Genomic DNA, 13672 nt, shown 5'->3' on the forward strand with positions numbered 1-13672 from the left:
TTCAGGCTCCCTCTTGGACCATCCAGGGAAACAGCCGTTTTCAAGCTCTGAAACACACCAGGCTTGCGCTGCTGGCCTAAATGCTTCTGTTCACAAGTGTCTGTAGATTGTTCAGAAAAATGTAGGTCTTCACTTTCCCTTGGATGGGCTTCTCAGTGTATCAAACTGTGTAAGCTTTGGAGAGGATTTGTGTGTCTAGACAGGGTTCAACTCCTTCCCATTCTGCAGAATCAAGTCTGTAGAGTAACACTGAGCATTTTGCACTAAGCTGTTCCATGGTAATGATGACAGTAATAATGAACTTCATTGCTTAGAAATATATCTGTATGTTTTTCTTTATAGTTCCTCTTACATCAGTGCCTTCTCAGATAAAGTCATATATTTAAGCTAAAGAAGATAAATACACCCTTAGTCTCTCTGGAATACGTTTTATATTTATTTCATTATTGGAAAACTAAATGAAAAGGTTGATTGAAAAAGATGTGAAATACATGGACTCTTTTTCAGCTGGAAAGAAGACTCTTTTGTTTAACCTCTCTGTGAATCATTTGTATGATATGTGAAAACAGAAGTATGCCTACCACAAAATAGATGCACATGTATATACATATATAAAGTACCACAGGACACTAGGACACTGAGTCCACATAAAGCATTATTATTAAAGTGCTGCATTTTGCCATTGACTAGCCATTATTTTCTGCAGCTAGTGCACCTCATGCAGTGTGATAGTGAATATTTAAGTGATGTATTTCATCAAATATAATTAGTCCATTGTATCTCAGATAATACTATTTGTAGGACAGTGGGTTTTAGCCTTTTTATACGTGACCCTCACTTGAGAACATTGGTTATATGACTGTAATCCCTCAGGTTAGACTCCTGGTGAAGGCTCCTACCTCTTTCCCTTTGCTTGATGAGTATGCACACCACTTTTTCACAACCAATCCACCCATGTAGCACAAAGACCAAGTCTGCCACTTTTTAGATTCAGCAAAGTCTTCAGTTCTGGGCTCCTCACTACAAGAGACATTGAGGTGCTGGAGCGGGGCCAGAGAAGGGCAATGGAGCTGGTGCAGGGCCTGGAGCACAAGTGTGATGGGGAACGGCTGAGGGACCTGGAGGGTTCAGATGGAGAAGAGAAGGCTCAGGGGGGACCTGATGGCTCCCTACAAGTGCCTGACAGGAGGATGGAGCCAGGAGGGGCTGGGCTGTGCTCCCAAGGAACAAGGGATGGGACAAGAGGAACCGGCCTCAAGCTGCCCCAGGGCAGGTTTAGGCTTGATACTGGTAACAGTTTCTTCTCCAAAGGGTGCTCAGGCATCAGAACAGGCTGCCCAGGGCAGGGCTGGAGTCACTGTACCTGGAAGTGTTCAGAAGACATGTAGATGAGGCCCTCAGTGCCATGGGTTAGTGTTGGCCTTGGCAGTGCTGGGGTAAAGGTTGAACTGGATGAGCTTGAAGGTCTGTTCTGTGATTCTGCACTGACAATAGGAGCTAATCCTGCTCCAAGCAGGGCAGTTCTGTTTAGATGCACTTGGACGTCTGCACAGAGCATCCCACCACCTCTGTTCACTCTGGAGTGGACGCCGCACTCTGCGCACGCAGCCGCAGCTCAGGTCAGGCAGAGTTAATTTGGTGGCTGCTGGTTCTGCCTCCCGTGCGATGAACTCATGCCCCACAGCTGGGAGCCGCAGACAGAAAGCACTTTACTGGCTCCTACTGCGTTAGTATCTGATTGCCTTGTAAGTGGTAAGGTAATTTACCTTCAGCACTCCTGCGAAGGATATGGATAAAGACGCTTACAGATAACAAGTGATTCGTCCACAATCGCTCAGAGGTTGGCTCAGCCAGAGTAGGATACAGAAACTATGACAAAGTCCTAGACTTTATCCGCTGAACCACCTTTCCCCTTCTCTGTGATTATCTGGATATTGTGGGTACATAGTGGAGTATTTTTTGTTTGGTTTTGTTGCTTCTTTTTTGCCACAGCAACATTTTATTTTCTACTCTATCACCGCGCTGAGGAGGTGGCTGCAGTGCACTGGCAGAGACTGATAAGTGACTTACAATTTTATACCACACGTTTACTGAATTTTCAGTTTGAAATGTACAGTCTGGGACGGCAGCCAGTCGTTCAACCTGTTCTTGCCTCAAACACTGTAAAAACATGCAGACAAAAGAAGGAACACCTGGCAAATGTTTTGGGTTTACAACAACAACAAGAGAGAGTTAATGATATCCATGGTTAGGAGTGAGATAACTTGCTTATTTACAGCATACCTTGAAAATGTTTTCAGAACATTTAGATTCTGTTTAACTATGGCCATGCACAATATAGTGTAGAGAATTAAAGCAAACAAGCAGAAGAACTAAAGCAGACATAGCATTAAACCAAGTCTGTATTGCTGGGAAGGAGCCGTGGTCCCACTGTGCCAAAGTCCAGTGAGGGTTGAAATCCGAGGTGAAAGCTGGCCGTGGAGACGGCAGCTCCCTGCGATACTGTATTGTGTTCCTGGTGTTTCAGTGCTTCCTTTTATTCCTGACTCTGAGTAATGTGATCTGCCTTTGAAGATGAATTTAGCTTGGAAGGTGGCCCTGTGGTTCTGTGAAAAACCTGTTACTCATTGTGATAGCAGATGATGTGGTTTCCTTGTGGTCGAGTTGTTTGAATAAAGAACTAGAAATACTGAAGACCGGGTTTTTAATGCTGGCTAACAAGGATTTTCTGTGGGTTTACTCAATTTTTTCTTTCAATGCATCAGCTTTGTTATCTTTTTGCATTCAGAATTTGTATTGTTTAGAAGTGTAAGGAAATAGCTGCATCATTGCTCATTTCAGAAAAATAAGGTATGTTTGTTGTTTTTCTTTTGGTTCTTTTGTGAAAAGGATTGATGAGGAGGTGTTTCTGTGTCTTTTAACACTTAATCATGGCACAGAAGATAATTCAGCACAACTAAGATACAATCTACAGTTACTTTTTTGAGGTAGTATTGACAAAGAACTGCTTTGCTTAGATTAGGGAAGCAGCTGATTCTCCTTTGAATTTAATCTGAGGTTGGAGATTAAGTTGTTCTCAGATCATTGTGTTGCTGGGATTTAGCACGTGTTAAGTCAGCGTAACAAGGCTTGGAAAAACTTTGGAAAGCAATTTGCCCATGTTAAAGCGAATCTGCAGTTTCACATTGCGTTTTAGACAACGTTTGGGTGGCAAAAATAGGTGAGAAGTGATGTTTGGAAGTGTGTGCTCAGGAGCAAGCAGCCATCGCCATTGTACCTGTAACACCGTGACATCCCACACTTTCCCTCATCCCCGAAGTTGCCGGGCTCGTGTTGTGATGCAGCAGCACAGGCTCCCGAAGGACGTGTGGCAGCTGCCCATCACACAGCGCTTCCCCTGGTACCCTTGCGGTGTGCACAGCAGGGCAGTAGCCTCGGGGTTTTACTTCGAGCTACAGGTCTTTTACTGTCCCTGTGTGTGCAGAAAAGGGGAAGATCACAGTGACAGAGTTTTGCTCAGGGTTGGTTGGGTTTGGTGGGGTTTTTTGTTTCTAAGGGGACAAGTGCTGCTCTGCATCTTGTTTTAACTGACATTTTACCTCTGTTCCAGCCTGATTTCTTTAATGGTTTCACTGGATAAAAGAATGAATGGGAAAAAAAATGTATTTTCTTTTTTATCTTTTTGGTTTTGATTAAACTCAACTAAGGGCTGGATAGCTTATGATTGCTTCAAAGATATGTAGATCAGACTTTGTATTCTCAGATCACTTAATTAGAACACAATTTATCCACACTCAGCTCCTAATTTGAAATGAGCATTGCTGATATTCTTGACTGCAGTAAGATCTCTTGAAGAATCGCGTGTTGATTACCTGGTCATCAAGCCCTGATTTTTCAGAAGTGCTCAGCACAATCAATGTGTACTAAAATTCATTAGAATTAGGTGTGTTTGTCTGTTTGTGAACTAAATCAGAAATTACAAAATAAAATAAAATAAATTAAAAAAAAAAAAAGCCAAAACATGGAGAGGACCAGTATGTCAGATTTTCAGTCCTGTGTTTTCCATTGCAGTTTCAAGAGACTTCTCCTTAAATCCTAAATGTTTGAAGCTATAGGGTGTATTCTGGTGAAATCCGCACTTCATGTAATAATTGAGAAAAGGCAAAATTTCCTCATTATTTTTCCCCAAACCAGTACTGGCAACTGCTATTTCAAAAATAAAATCTCTTTCCTGTTGTAAAAAGCCAGATGTATTCCATCTAGACACAGTGTGTTTAAGCTTCCAAATAATAAAGCAATTTGTGAGAGACCACAGAGCATGTCATGTCCTAAGATCCATTGTGCCAGTCCTTAAGGCTGCTGATCTTTTATTACGGGGCAAGTGATTTACTTTTCTGAACTTGGGAGCTCAGCAGATTTGCAGGTAATGCTGTTGAAGTTTTAATTTAGGCAAAGATGCTCATAAAGAAGTGCTCAGATGTTCAGATGTGAATCCAATTTTACATTCCTGGCAAGTTCAATAGTGTTCAGCTTTTGATTCATTTAAACAGGGTTATGAAGAAGCAGCATATTAAGCTTTTAGCTCTCTCCTATATACACGAGTGTGTGTGCATGCTCCCTAGTTAGTACTTCTATATATATATAAGCTTTTATACGTTTTAATATAAACTAAATATATCTATGTAATGTTGATATTGGTGTTTGGTTTATTATTCTGTATTAAATGCTACATTCATCTTATGCCAGATCGCTGAGGTTTTGCAGCTCCAGTAGTGTATACTCAGTTACTTCTGCACAGCTTATGTTGCGCAGTATCTTTTATTTACTGTGTGGGAACTGAGTCTTGAGGAAGATTAAATTAATTTGTGGTAACTTGAATGCAGTTCTTGCTTCCTTAATCTCACAGAAATTCTGTTCATTCTTATTGATGTGCAGTTGGCTCACTTTTAAGAACAGCCTCTATGATTTGTGGTTGCAAGATTCAGTCTTTATTTAGCTGGTGCTACTGTGTCTCTCGGAGGAAAACTTTTTTGTTTATGTGCGTATGACTTTCCCATATTTATCCTCCAAAAGGAAAAGCTGCATCCAAAGGAAGCTGAGAAAATATGAAGCTCATGAATCTTCTGAAGTCATTTTTAATACAAGGGCACAAGTTTGTATTTTATCACTCATAAATATCCACTTATTGAAATCCAAACATGCTTTGTTTAAAGTCGGAACACAGACTGGGAGAGTAATTCCACTTAAGCTTCTATGCGTGTGGATATTGTCCAAACACATTTTCTTCCTGCTGAGTCTTACTCCACATGCTGCTGGTGAATGGCACAGGACCTAGTGTAGATTAGACATTTGGTTGTTCTAGGAGGTGCAAATAGGGGCTTTAAACATAAAGACTTTGGGGCTAAACAGACTCTTTTAAACTTAAGTAAGACATAGCCAAGGCAAGGATAGTGTGGAGATTAGCACATGTGATGGTCCTAAAATTAGGATGTGTTCATGAAAGGTGACTTTGTAAACCTGTCTCTTCTTCATCAGCCTGTGCTTCCCCAGGCCCACAGAAATGTGTAGGAAAATGAATGATCTCTCTCCAAAAATCTCTGTCCCCTTTCTTTTCACCCATTGTGCTGCTGTTAGGAGTGTGTGTTCTCATTGCTTTTCCCAGGGTGGGCAGTCAGCAGAGCAGTGTTAGATGAGGAACTGGTCCCTAAGGTGTTGCATAGAATCATAGAGTTGTTTAGGTTGAAAAAGGCCTTTAAGATCAAGTCCTGCCACTGCCAAGTCCACCACTAACCCATGTCCCTGTGTGCCACAACTCCATGTGTTGGAAGAGCCCAGCTGAGTGCCTGGGACCAGGCAGGACACGGTCACTGTCATGGCTCTGGGTGCTGTGCCAGTTTGCCCCTCTGACTGCCAGCATTTAAGCTTCAGTATCATGTGCTTTTCCCTATGCAAAAGAAAAGAAACTGGTTACTTCTGTCTCGTGGGAGTCTAAAACATATCCCTGATTATAGGAGGTGTTTTGATCACAGCTTTAGCATTCAAAAGCCTGAAACGATGCACCAATTTCAGTTCCTGGCTTTGCAGCCTGATTCTGAGTTCCCCCTTGAATGGTTTTGGGTTTGGGGGGGGATTTGGGGGATTTTTTGGTGCTTTTTATTTTTATGTTTTTTAATATTGGTCTCAATTTACAGTTAATTAATACATTCAGAAGTTTTTCTATACTTTGTTGTTTCATATGAAAACAGATCAGTCTCACTGCAAATGTGATGTGTTCTTTTATTGATTCACTAAGTACAGAATGTGCTTCAGTTTCTAAAAACAAACATACATCATTATAATTATCATTTCACTAATATAACTTTTTCTGATTATTGTTCACTAGAAAACTATAACTTAATATAATGACTAAAGCATGCATAACACAGTTTGTTTTCTTTAGTCTCTTTTGCTATATCTACTAGAAGTAAGTAGTTGTAATGTGGAATTGCCCTTAAACTTATTTACCATTCTGCATTTACGTTTGGAAAAGTGACTACGCTCAAATGACACCTGCTTATTCTGTTTTCTTCTCATGTGCTTTTTATTTTAATCCACTCGCCTTATTGATTACAAAAAATCATTTTCATTATCTCCAAACACGTCAGTACCCAAAGAATGAAAAAAGTGTCTATCCTTCTTTATCACTGAAAGTCATCTGCTATTTTCAATCAAAGAGGCTGAACGGGGAGCATAATTCTCAGATCTTGGTGTGTGTTTGTGGCATTGCTAAGTAGAAAAATAAAGGCCAAATCCTGATCAAACAGAAGAACATGAAAGATACCATCATTGCATTGTTGCTCCCTTTTCATGTTTGAAGTTTAATCTTCTTTCACTGGAACAAATAATGTTCATTTGATGCTGATTGGTAAAACAGCAGCAAGTGAAAGCAGATTGAGATCTCTCAGTAAGTTTTATGGGAGCCTAAAGACCGTATTTTCAAAAGCTGGGTTTAATCCATTAAGGTTCATCTCCTTAAAGACCCTGAGAGAAACAGGGAGGAAAACATTCCCCTGGGTGGATGTACAGAGTGGCCAGGCTGGACTGCTGTCCTGCTCCTCAACAAAGGGTCCTTTCTCCAGGAAGAATCTATAAAGAAGTATTTTTAAATCTAAATGCAGATTTACATCTCTGTACAAATACAGAGACTGCACATCCCAGCTGTGCAGCCTCACAACACTTTCGTATCCCTGATCTCTAATAGTCACTGATGTGATTTAACCATAATTTAACGTCTACAGGTCCAAAAGGAATGTAGGCTTAGTTGTCTATTTGTGGAGCTTGGCTTTTTTTCCAGGCAGTGGTCCTTTCAGAATGCCGAGGAGAGCAGCACCATCGACGCACAGTGGTGATGTGTCTTTCTCCTGTCTTCCAGGCCCTTCAAACCACCACAGCCAATCCACGCTGAGGCCGCCGCTGCCTCCTCCTCACAACCACTCCCTGTCCCACCACCACTCCTCTGCCAACTCCCTCAACAGGAACTCGCTCACGAACCGCCGGAACCAGATCCACGCGCCCGCACCGGCACCCAACGACCTGGCCACCACCCCCGAGTCCGTGCAGCTGCAGGACAGCTGGGTGCTCAACAGCAACGTCCCGCTGGAGACCAGGTGGGCCACGGGTGCGCGCCCTGCTCCGCGCTCTCAAGTGCACACAGAACCCCTTTGGCTCGTCAGGAGATGGGGTTCGCTCAGCTTGTGTCTGTAGCGGGTTGGGAGTTGGTGACATGAGAATACCCCCCAGCCTGGGATTTGCTTTGCATTGGAATGGGGGCAGGGGAACATGTGCATGTCCCATATTGAAGGCTTTTATTCATTTGCAGCATCCCTGCTTACACAGCTCATCGTGTTAGTGCAGCGTATTTTGCTCACAGGCTCAGGGACCACTTAAAATTCAGCTTGGCTGTGTTGCTGAAAAACATACACATTTTTGCCTTTTCCTGAAGTAACAGAGGCTCATTTGAAATTATGAATTTTGGGAGACCTTGAGAAGCAATCCCGGATCCAAGACTGGCACTACTATAATTTTAATTTATATTTCATCCACCATGCAAGCTCATTTTAATCTCTTCTGTACGTGTTAACAGCTTGATGCCCATGGGGCAAACAGTTGCATAGAAATGAAAAGGTGCAGCACTTAGGCCTGCCAGAGAAATAAATAAATAAAGGCCTGACATGCTGCCGTTCTAAATATTCTGGTTTGTTGTCAGTTGGGTATGGAATGTCAAACACATTTAACTTGCGCTTTAAATAGTGGAGCTGGTCTGACAGAATTTAAAATTAGCCATTGTGGTGCTGAAAAAAGGGACTGGGAGAGGAGGGTGTTCCTGCTTGCCCAGATAGAGAGGAGCAAATCTACAGGTAGGGGAGCTGGACTACCTCGAACGCTGGCTCGCACCAGGGGTTCAGTTGCTTCATTGACACAGCTTCTGTTGTATTTAATTTGCAGCCTTCCAGGAATACAGTGCTGGATCACACCCAGATCCAGAGGAGCTAGGTGTGGTGTAGTTACACTGCTGTGCTGGATCACGCTCAGTAGCTAGGTGTGGTGTAGTTACACCTCTGTGCTGGATCACAGTCAGTAGCTAGGTGTGGTGCAGTTACACCGCTGTGCTGGATCACACTCAGAGTAGCTAGGTGTGGTGTAGTTACACCGCTGTGCTGGATCACACTCAGTAGCTAGGTGTGGTGTAGTTACACCGCTGTGCTGGATCACACTCAGTAGCTAGATGTGGTGTAGTTACACTGCTGTGCTGGATCACGCTCAGTAGCTAGGTGTGGTGTAGTTACACCGCTGTGCTGGATCACACTCAGTAGCTAGGTGTGGTGTAGTTACACCGCTGTGCTGGATCACACTCAGTAGCTAGATGTGGTGTAGTTACACTGCTGTGCTGGATCACGCTCAGTAGCTAGGTGTGGTGTAGTTACACCGCTGTGCTGGATCACACTCAGTAGCTAGGTGTGGTGTAGTTACACTGCTGTGCTGGATCACACTCAGTAGCTAGGTGTGGTGTAGTTACACCGCTGTGCTGGATCACACTCAGTAGCTAGGTGTGGTGCAGTTACACCGCTGTGCTGGATCACAGTCAGTAGCTAGGTGTGGTGTAGTTACACCGCTGTGCTGGATCACACTCAGTAGCTAGGTGTGGTGTAGTTACACTGCTGTGCTGGATCACACTCAGAGTAGCTAGGTGTGGTGTAGTTACACCACTGTGCTGGATCACATTCAGTAGCTAGGTGTGGTGTAGTTACACTGCTGTGCTGGATCACACTCAGTAGCTAGGTGTGGTGTAGTTACACCGCTGTGCTGGATCACACTCAGTAGCTAGGTGTGGTGTAGTTACACTGCTGTGCTGGATCACACTCAGTAGCTAGGTGTGGTGTAGTTACACCGCTGTGCTGGACCACACTCAGTAGCTAGGTGTGGTGTAGTTACACCGCTGTGCTGGATCACACTCAGTAGCGAGGTGTGGTGTAGTTACACCTCTGTGCTGGATCACACTCAGTAGCTAGGTGTGGTGTAGTTACACCGCTGTGCTGGATCACACTCAGTAGCTAGGTGTGGTGTAGTTACACTGCTGTGCTGGATCACACTCAGTTGCTAGGTGTGGTGTAGTTACACTGCTGTGCTGGATCACACTCAGTAGCTAGGTGTGGTGTAGTTACACTGCTGTGCTGGTTCACACTCAGTAGCTAGGTGTGGTGTAGTTACACCGCTGTGCTGGATCACACTCAGTAGCTAGGTGTGGTGTAGTTACACCTCTGTGCTGGATCACACTCAGTAGCTAGGTGTGGTGTAGTTACACCTCTGTGCTGGATCACGCTGAGTAGCTAGGTGTGGTGTAGTTACACCTCTGTGCTGGATGACATTCAGTAGCTAGGTGTGGTGTAGTTACACCGCTGTGCTGGATCACACTCAGTAGCTAGGTGTGGTGCAGTTACACCGCTGTGCTGGATCACAGTCAGTAGCTAGGTGTGGTGTAGTTACACCGCTGTGCTGGTTCACACTCAGTAGCTAGGTGTGGTGCAGTTACACCGCTGTGCTGGATCACAGTCAGTAGCTAGGTGTGGTGTAGTTACACTGCTGTGCTGGATCACAGTCAGTAGCTAGGTGTGGTGCAGTTACACCGCTGTGCTGGATCACACTCAGTAGCTAGGTGTGGTGTAGTTACACCGCTGTGCTGGATCACAGTCAGTAGCTAGGTGTGGTGCAGTTACACCGCTGTGCTGGATCACACTCAGTAGCTAGGTGTGGTGCAGTTACACCGCTGTGCTGGATCACACTTGGTAGCTAGGTGTGGTGTAGTTACACCGCTGTGCTGGATCACGCTGAGTAGCTAGGTGTGGTGTAGTTACACCGCTGTGCTGGATCACACTCAGTAGCTAGGTGTGGTGTAGTTACACTGCTGTGCTGGATCACACTCAGTAGCTAGGTGTGGTGTAGTTACACCGCTGTGCTGGATCACACTCAGTAGCTAGGTGTGGTGTAGTTACACCGCTGTGCTGGATCACACTCAGTAGCTAGGTGTGGTGTAGTTACACCGCTGTGCTGGATCACACTCAGTAGCTAGGTGTGGTGTATTTACACCGCTGTGCTGGATCACACTCAGTAGCTAGGTGTGGTGCAGTTACACCGCTGTGCTGGATCACACTCAGTAGCTAGGTGTGGTGTATTTACACCGCTGTGCTGGATCACACTCAGTAGCTAGGTGTGGTGCAGTTACACCGCTGTGCTGGATCACACTCAGTAGCTAGGTGTGGTGCAGTTACACCGCTGTGCTGGATCACACTCAGTAGCTAGGTGTGGTGCAGTTACACCGCTGTGCTGGATCACACTTGGTAGCTAGGTGTGGTGTAGTTACACCGCTGTGCTGGATCACGCTGAGTAGCTAGGTGTGGTGTAGTTACACCGCTGTGCTGGATCACGCTGAGTAGCTAGGTGTGGTGTATTTACACCGCTGTGCTGGATCACACTCAGTAGCTAGGTGTGGTGTAGTTACACCGCTGTGCAGTAGTGTAATTACAGCATCAGGCCAGTCCCTTCCTGAATTTGATTAGCGATTGCTTTCTGGTTTGGAGCTCTGGGAGGAGTTGGTAGAGTTGGATTGAAGCTTACAACACCCAGGCTGTTGTTACTCAGTGGTTAATCAGTGGTTGTAGCACCATGGGGAGCAAATGAGGCTGACTAGAGCAGGGAGTCTGTGCCCAGTCTGTGCTCCTGTGCTGCTTTGGAAACCTCCTCAGGGGCTTCATTCACATTGCCCTGCTTTGCTAAAATGGTAACGAGGGTGCCATGAAGAAGCAGGGGGGCTGAGAAGCAACTGAAAGTTATCCAAAGCCTGAGATGTCCAAAAAAGACAGGAAAGGGATTCTCGCTTATTGAAGTTTGGAGCTAACTTTGGCCAAAAAATAAAATAAATTAGGAGTGAAGTTTGGCCCTGAGCTGCTGCTTCTGTGAGAGCATCTGCTCCTCTTTAGAGCATAATTTGGGCATCCAGAATTTGGTATTTATTGCTAAGAACTACAAGATAAAACTGTTGGTGCTGTTCATGCTGGGCCAGTTGTTGCTGTGCAGTTCACTGCCCAGGATTATAACACATCTTTACTTTTAGTGCAGAGTGACTCCCTGCAGTTCCTTGTCCATTTGTTTTCATATGAAATTGTTCTTCGGTACAACAGTACCTGGAATATGGCATTTCTGATGGCTTAGGATTGTTCCAATTTATCGAACACTTTATAAGGAGGTAATTCCTTGAGATATTCACGAAAGAGATTCTTTGGCATAATAATGGCACCCTGAAAAGTGGGCATTTCCCTGGCTGTTTTTCCTTCGCTGCCTGATTTTGTGTGTCCCCTGTCAGCGAAGACTTTCAATTCTGTTACTAACTTTGGTTCTTTTCCTTTCCTTTTTTTTTCTTTTCTTTTTTCTTTTTTTTTTTTTTTTTTTTTTTTTGTTATCCTAAAACCTCTGGGAATATCTATATCTTGGTGTCGATGACAAAAGGTTGCTTTGCGAATACTGGGTGTTTTGGAGATACCCAGTAGTTAATTGGAGCTTTTCCATAGCTAGGTTTGTCCTAGGCAAGCATTAAGATATTAGAAAACATCCTGCCAGTATTTCTGTGTTCTAAGACCATGCCAGTCTTGCTTCAGGATCGATTTTTGTTGTCTGAAGCCACACACCTGACAGCACCTGATGACAAATTTCATCACAAGAATATTAACTCAGAAGGTGATGGATTCTTTTTTTTCTGGTTTGCAGCAAGTTGTGCTGAAGTTGGTACCTGCAGAATCATTGGACACTTTCACTTTAAAACTGGTCTTTCACCTACATTCATACCAGCAGCCAAAAAAACAATAAAAAGACATCTTTTTGTAACTATTAACTTTTTAGTTTATCCTTTGCTTTATAGCTTTACTTTGTGGTGGAACACTGATCCCTTCTGTGCTGCCTCTTCACTCTGTCATTTTTTCTCTTGTTGTCAGCTTATGAATGTGGGTAGTGGAGTGCTCAGGAGGCAAAGCCAGCACTGACAGCACCGGCTTTACCAGCACAGAGCTTCACAACTTTTAGTTTTCACCTTTCAGTTACCTCCAGTCAATTCTGCCTTTGACTGGAAGCTATGTGCAGGTTGGTCACGTTACTGATGGTGAAACAAAAAGCGGAACCTGAGCTGTGTGAATGCTTCACGTCAGCTCTACAAAACCCAGATCACAATTCCAGACGTCTCTTTACCGCACAGCACTGAAAACTGGAATTATTGAGTAGTGCAATGTGTGTCTGCATGGTGGTGTATTTTCTTTTCTGGTACCAATATTTTTCCCTTCTTTTCTTTGCTACCTCAGGCACTTGGGGATAAATTCAGGCTGCGTGGAGACAGCACATTCTTTCCAGATACCTCTTTTCTCTGCCTCTTTTTTCCAATATTGATGGGAGGGTTAATCACCTTTTTTTGTGATGTCAAGTAAGCTTTTACTGCTTGTACATGCTTTCATGTACCCTCTTCAGGCAACTCTTCTTTCATGTGCCCAAGAATCCTTGTACACTTTGTGGTTCTGTATTTTTTACTTCATTATGCTTAGCTGTATTTTAGTAGCTTGTGGCTTTTAGTGGGGTTACAGTATTCATACTGAGTCTCTAACTGTGCTTTTTTAGAATCAGAGAATACTTTGTGTTAGAAGGGAACTTTAAAGATCATCTCATCTAACACCACTGCCGTGGGCAGGGATACCATCCACTAGAGCAGGTTGCTCCCAGCTCTGTCCAACCTGGCCTTGAACACTGCTAGGGATGTGTGTTGATTTTACTGTGCTTGTTTCTGGTTCAAGGCAAACAAATACGGACTATATCTTCCCTGGTCTGCTGCTTCTTTCTGGCTGCAGTAGCCCCCCAGGCTGGCTTTGTAATCGTTCTGTTTTCTTTGAAATAAGGGTCCATAATGGAAGAGTTGAAATATCTTTAACTAAGGATGCAGTAATGCATAGTCACAGCATTTTTATGGTGCTATTTTTATGGTTCATTTCTGCGGTACTTAGCAGCTTTACCTTTAAGCTCGGAGCTGCTGTTCAATGCTCTTTAACTTTTATTGTCCTCTTGCAGTCTCTTTCAAACCATCTCCTCCTCCTCTCCAAAGTGC

The 13672-nt window shown here is 43.9% G+C and overlaps 1 protein-coding gene across 13 annotated transcripts in view; it reads left to right on the forward strand.

Moving 5' to 3' along the window:
• The window catches only part of TENM2 (teneurin transmembrane protein 2), a 685555-nt gene that overhangs the window by 491684 nt on the left and 180199 nt on the right, over window positions 1–13672 (forward strand). For all 13 annotated transcript variants that reach the window (XM_065690193.1, XM_065690201.1, XM_065690202.1 and 10 more), the window contains one exon: window positions 7412–7646. In XM_065690193.1, the coding sequence (XP_065546265.1) occupies window positions 7412–7646 (235 nt within the window). The remainder of the gene's footprint in view (window positions 1–7411; window positions 7647–13672) is intronic.

The sequence above is a fragment of the Lathamus discolor genome, chromosome 10 (genome assembly GCF_037157495.1).
Source record: "Lathamus discolor isolate bLatDis1 chromosome 10, bLatDis1.hap1, whole genome shotgun sequence".
NCBI classification, from domain to species: Eukaryota; Metazoa; Chordata; class Aves; order Psittaciformes; family Psittacidae; genus Lathamus; species Lathamus discolor.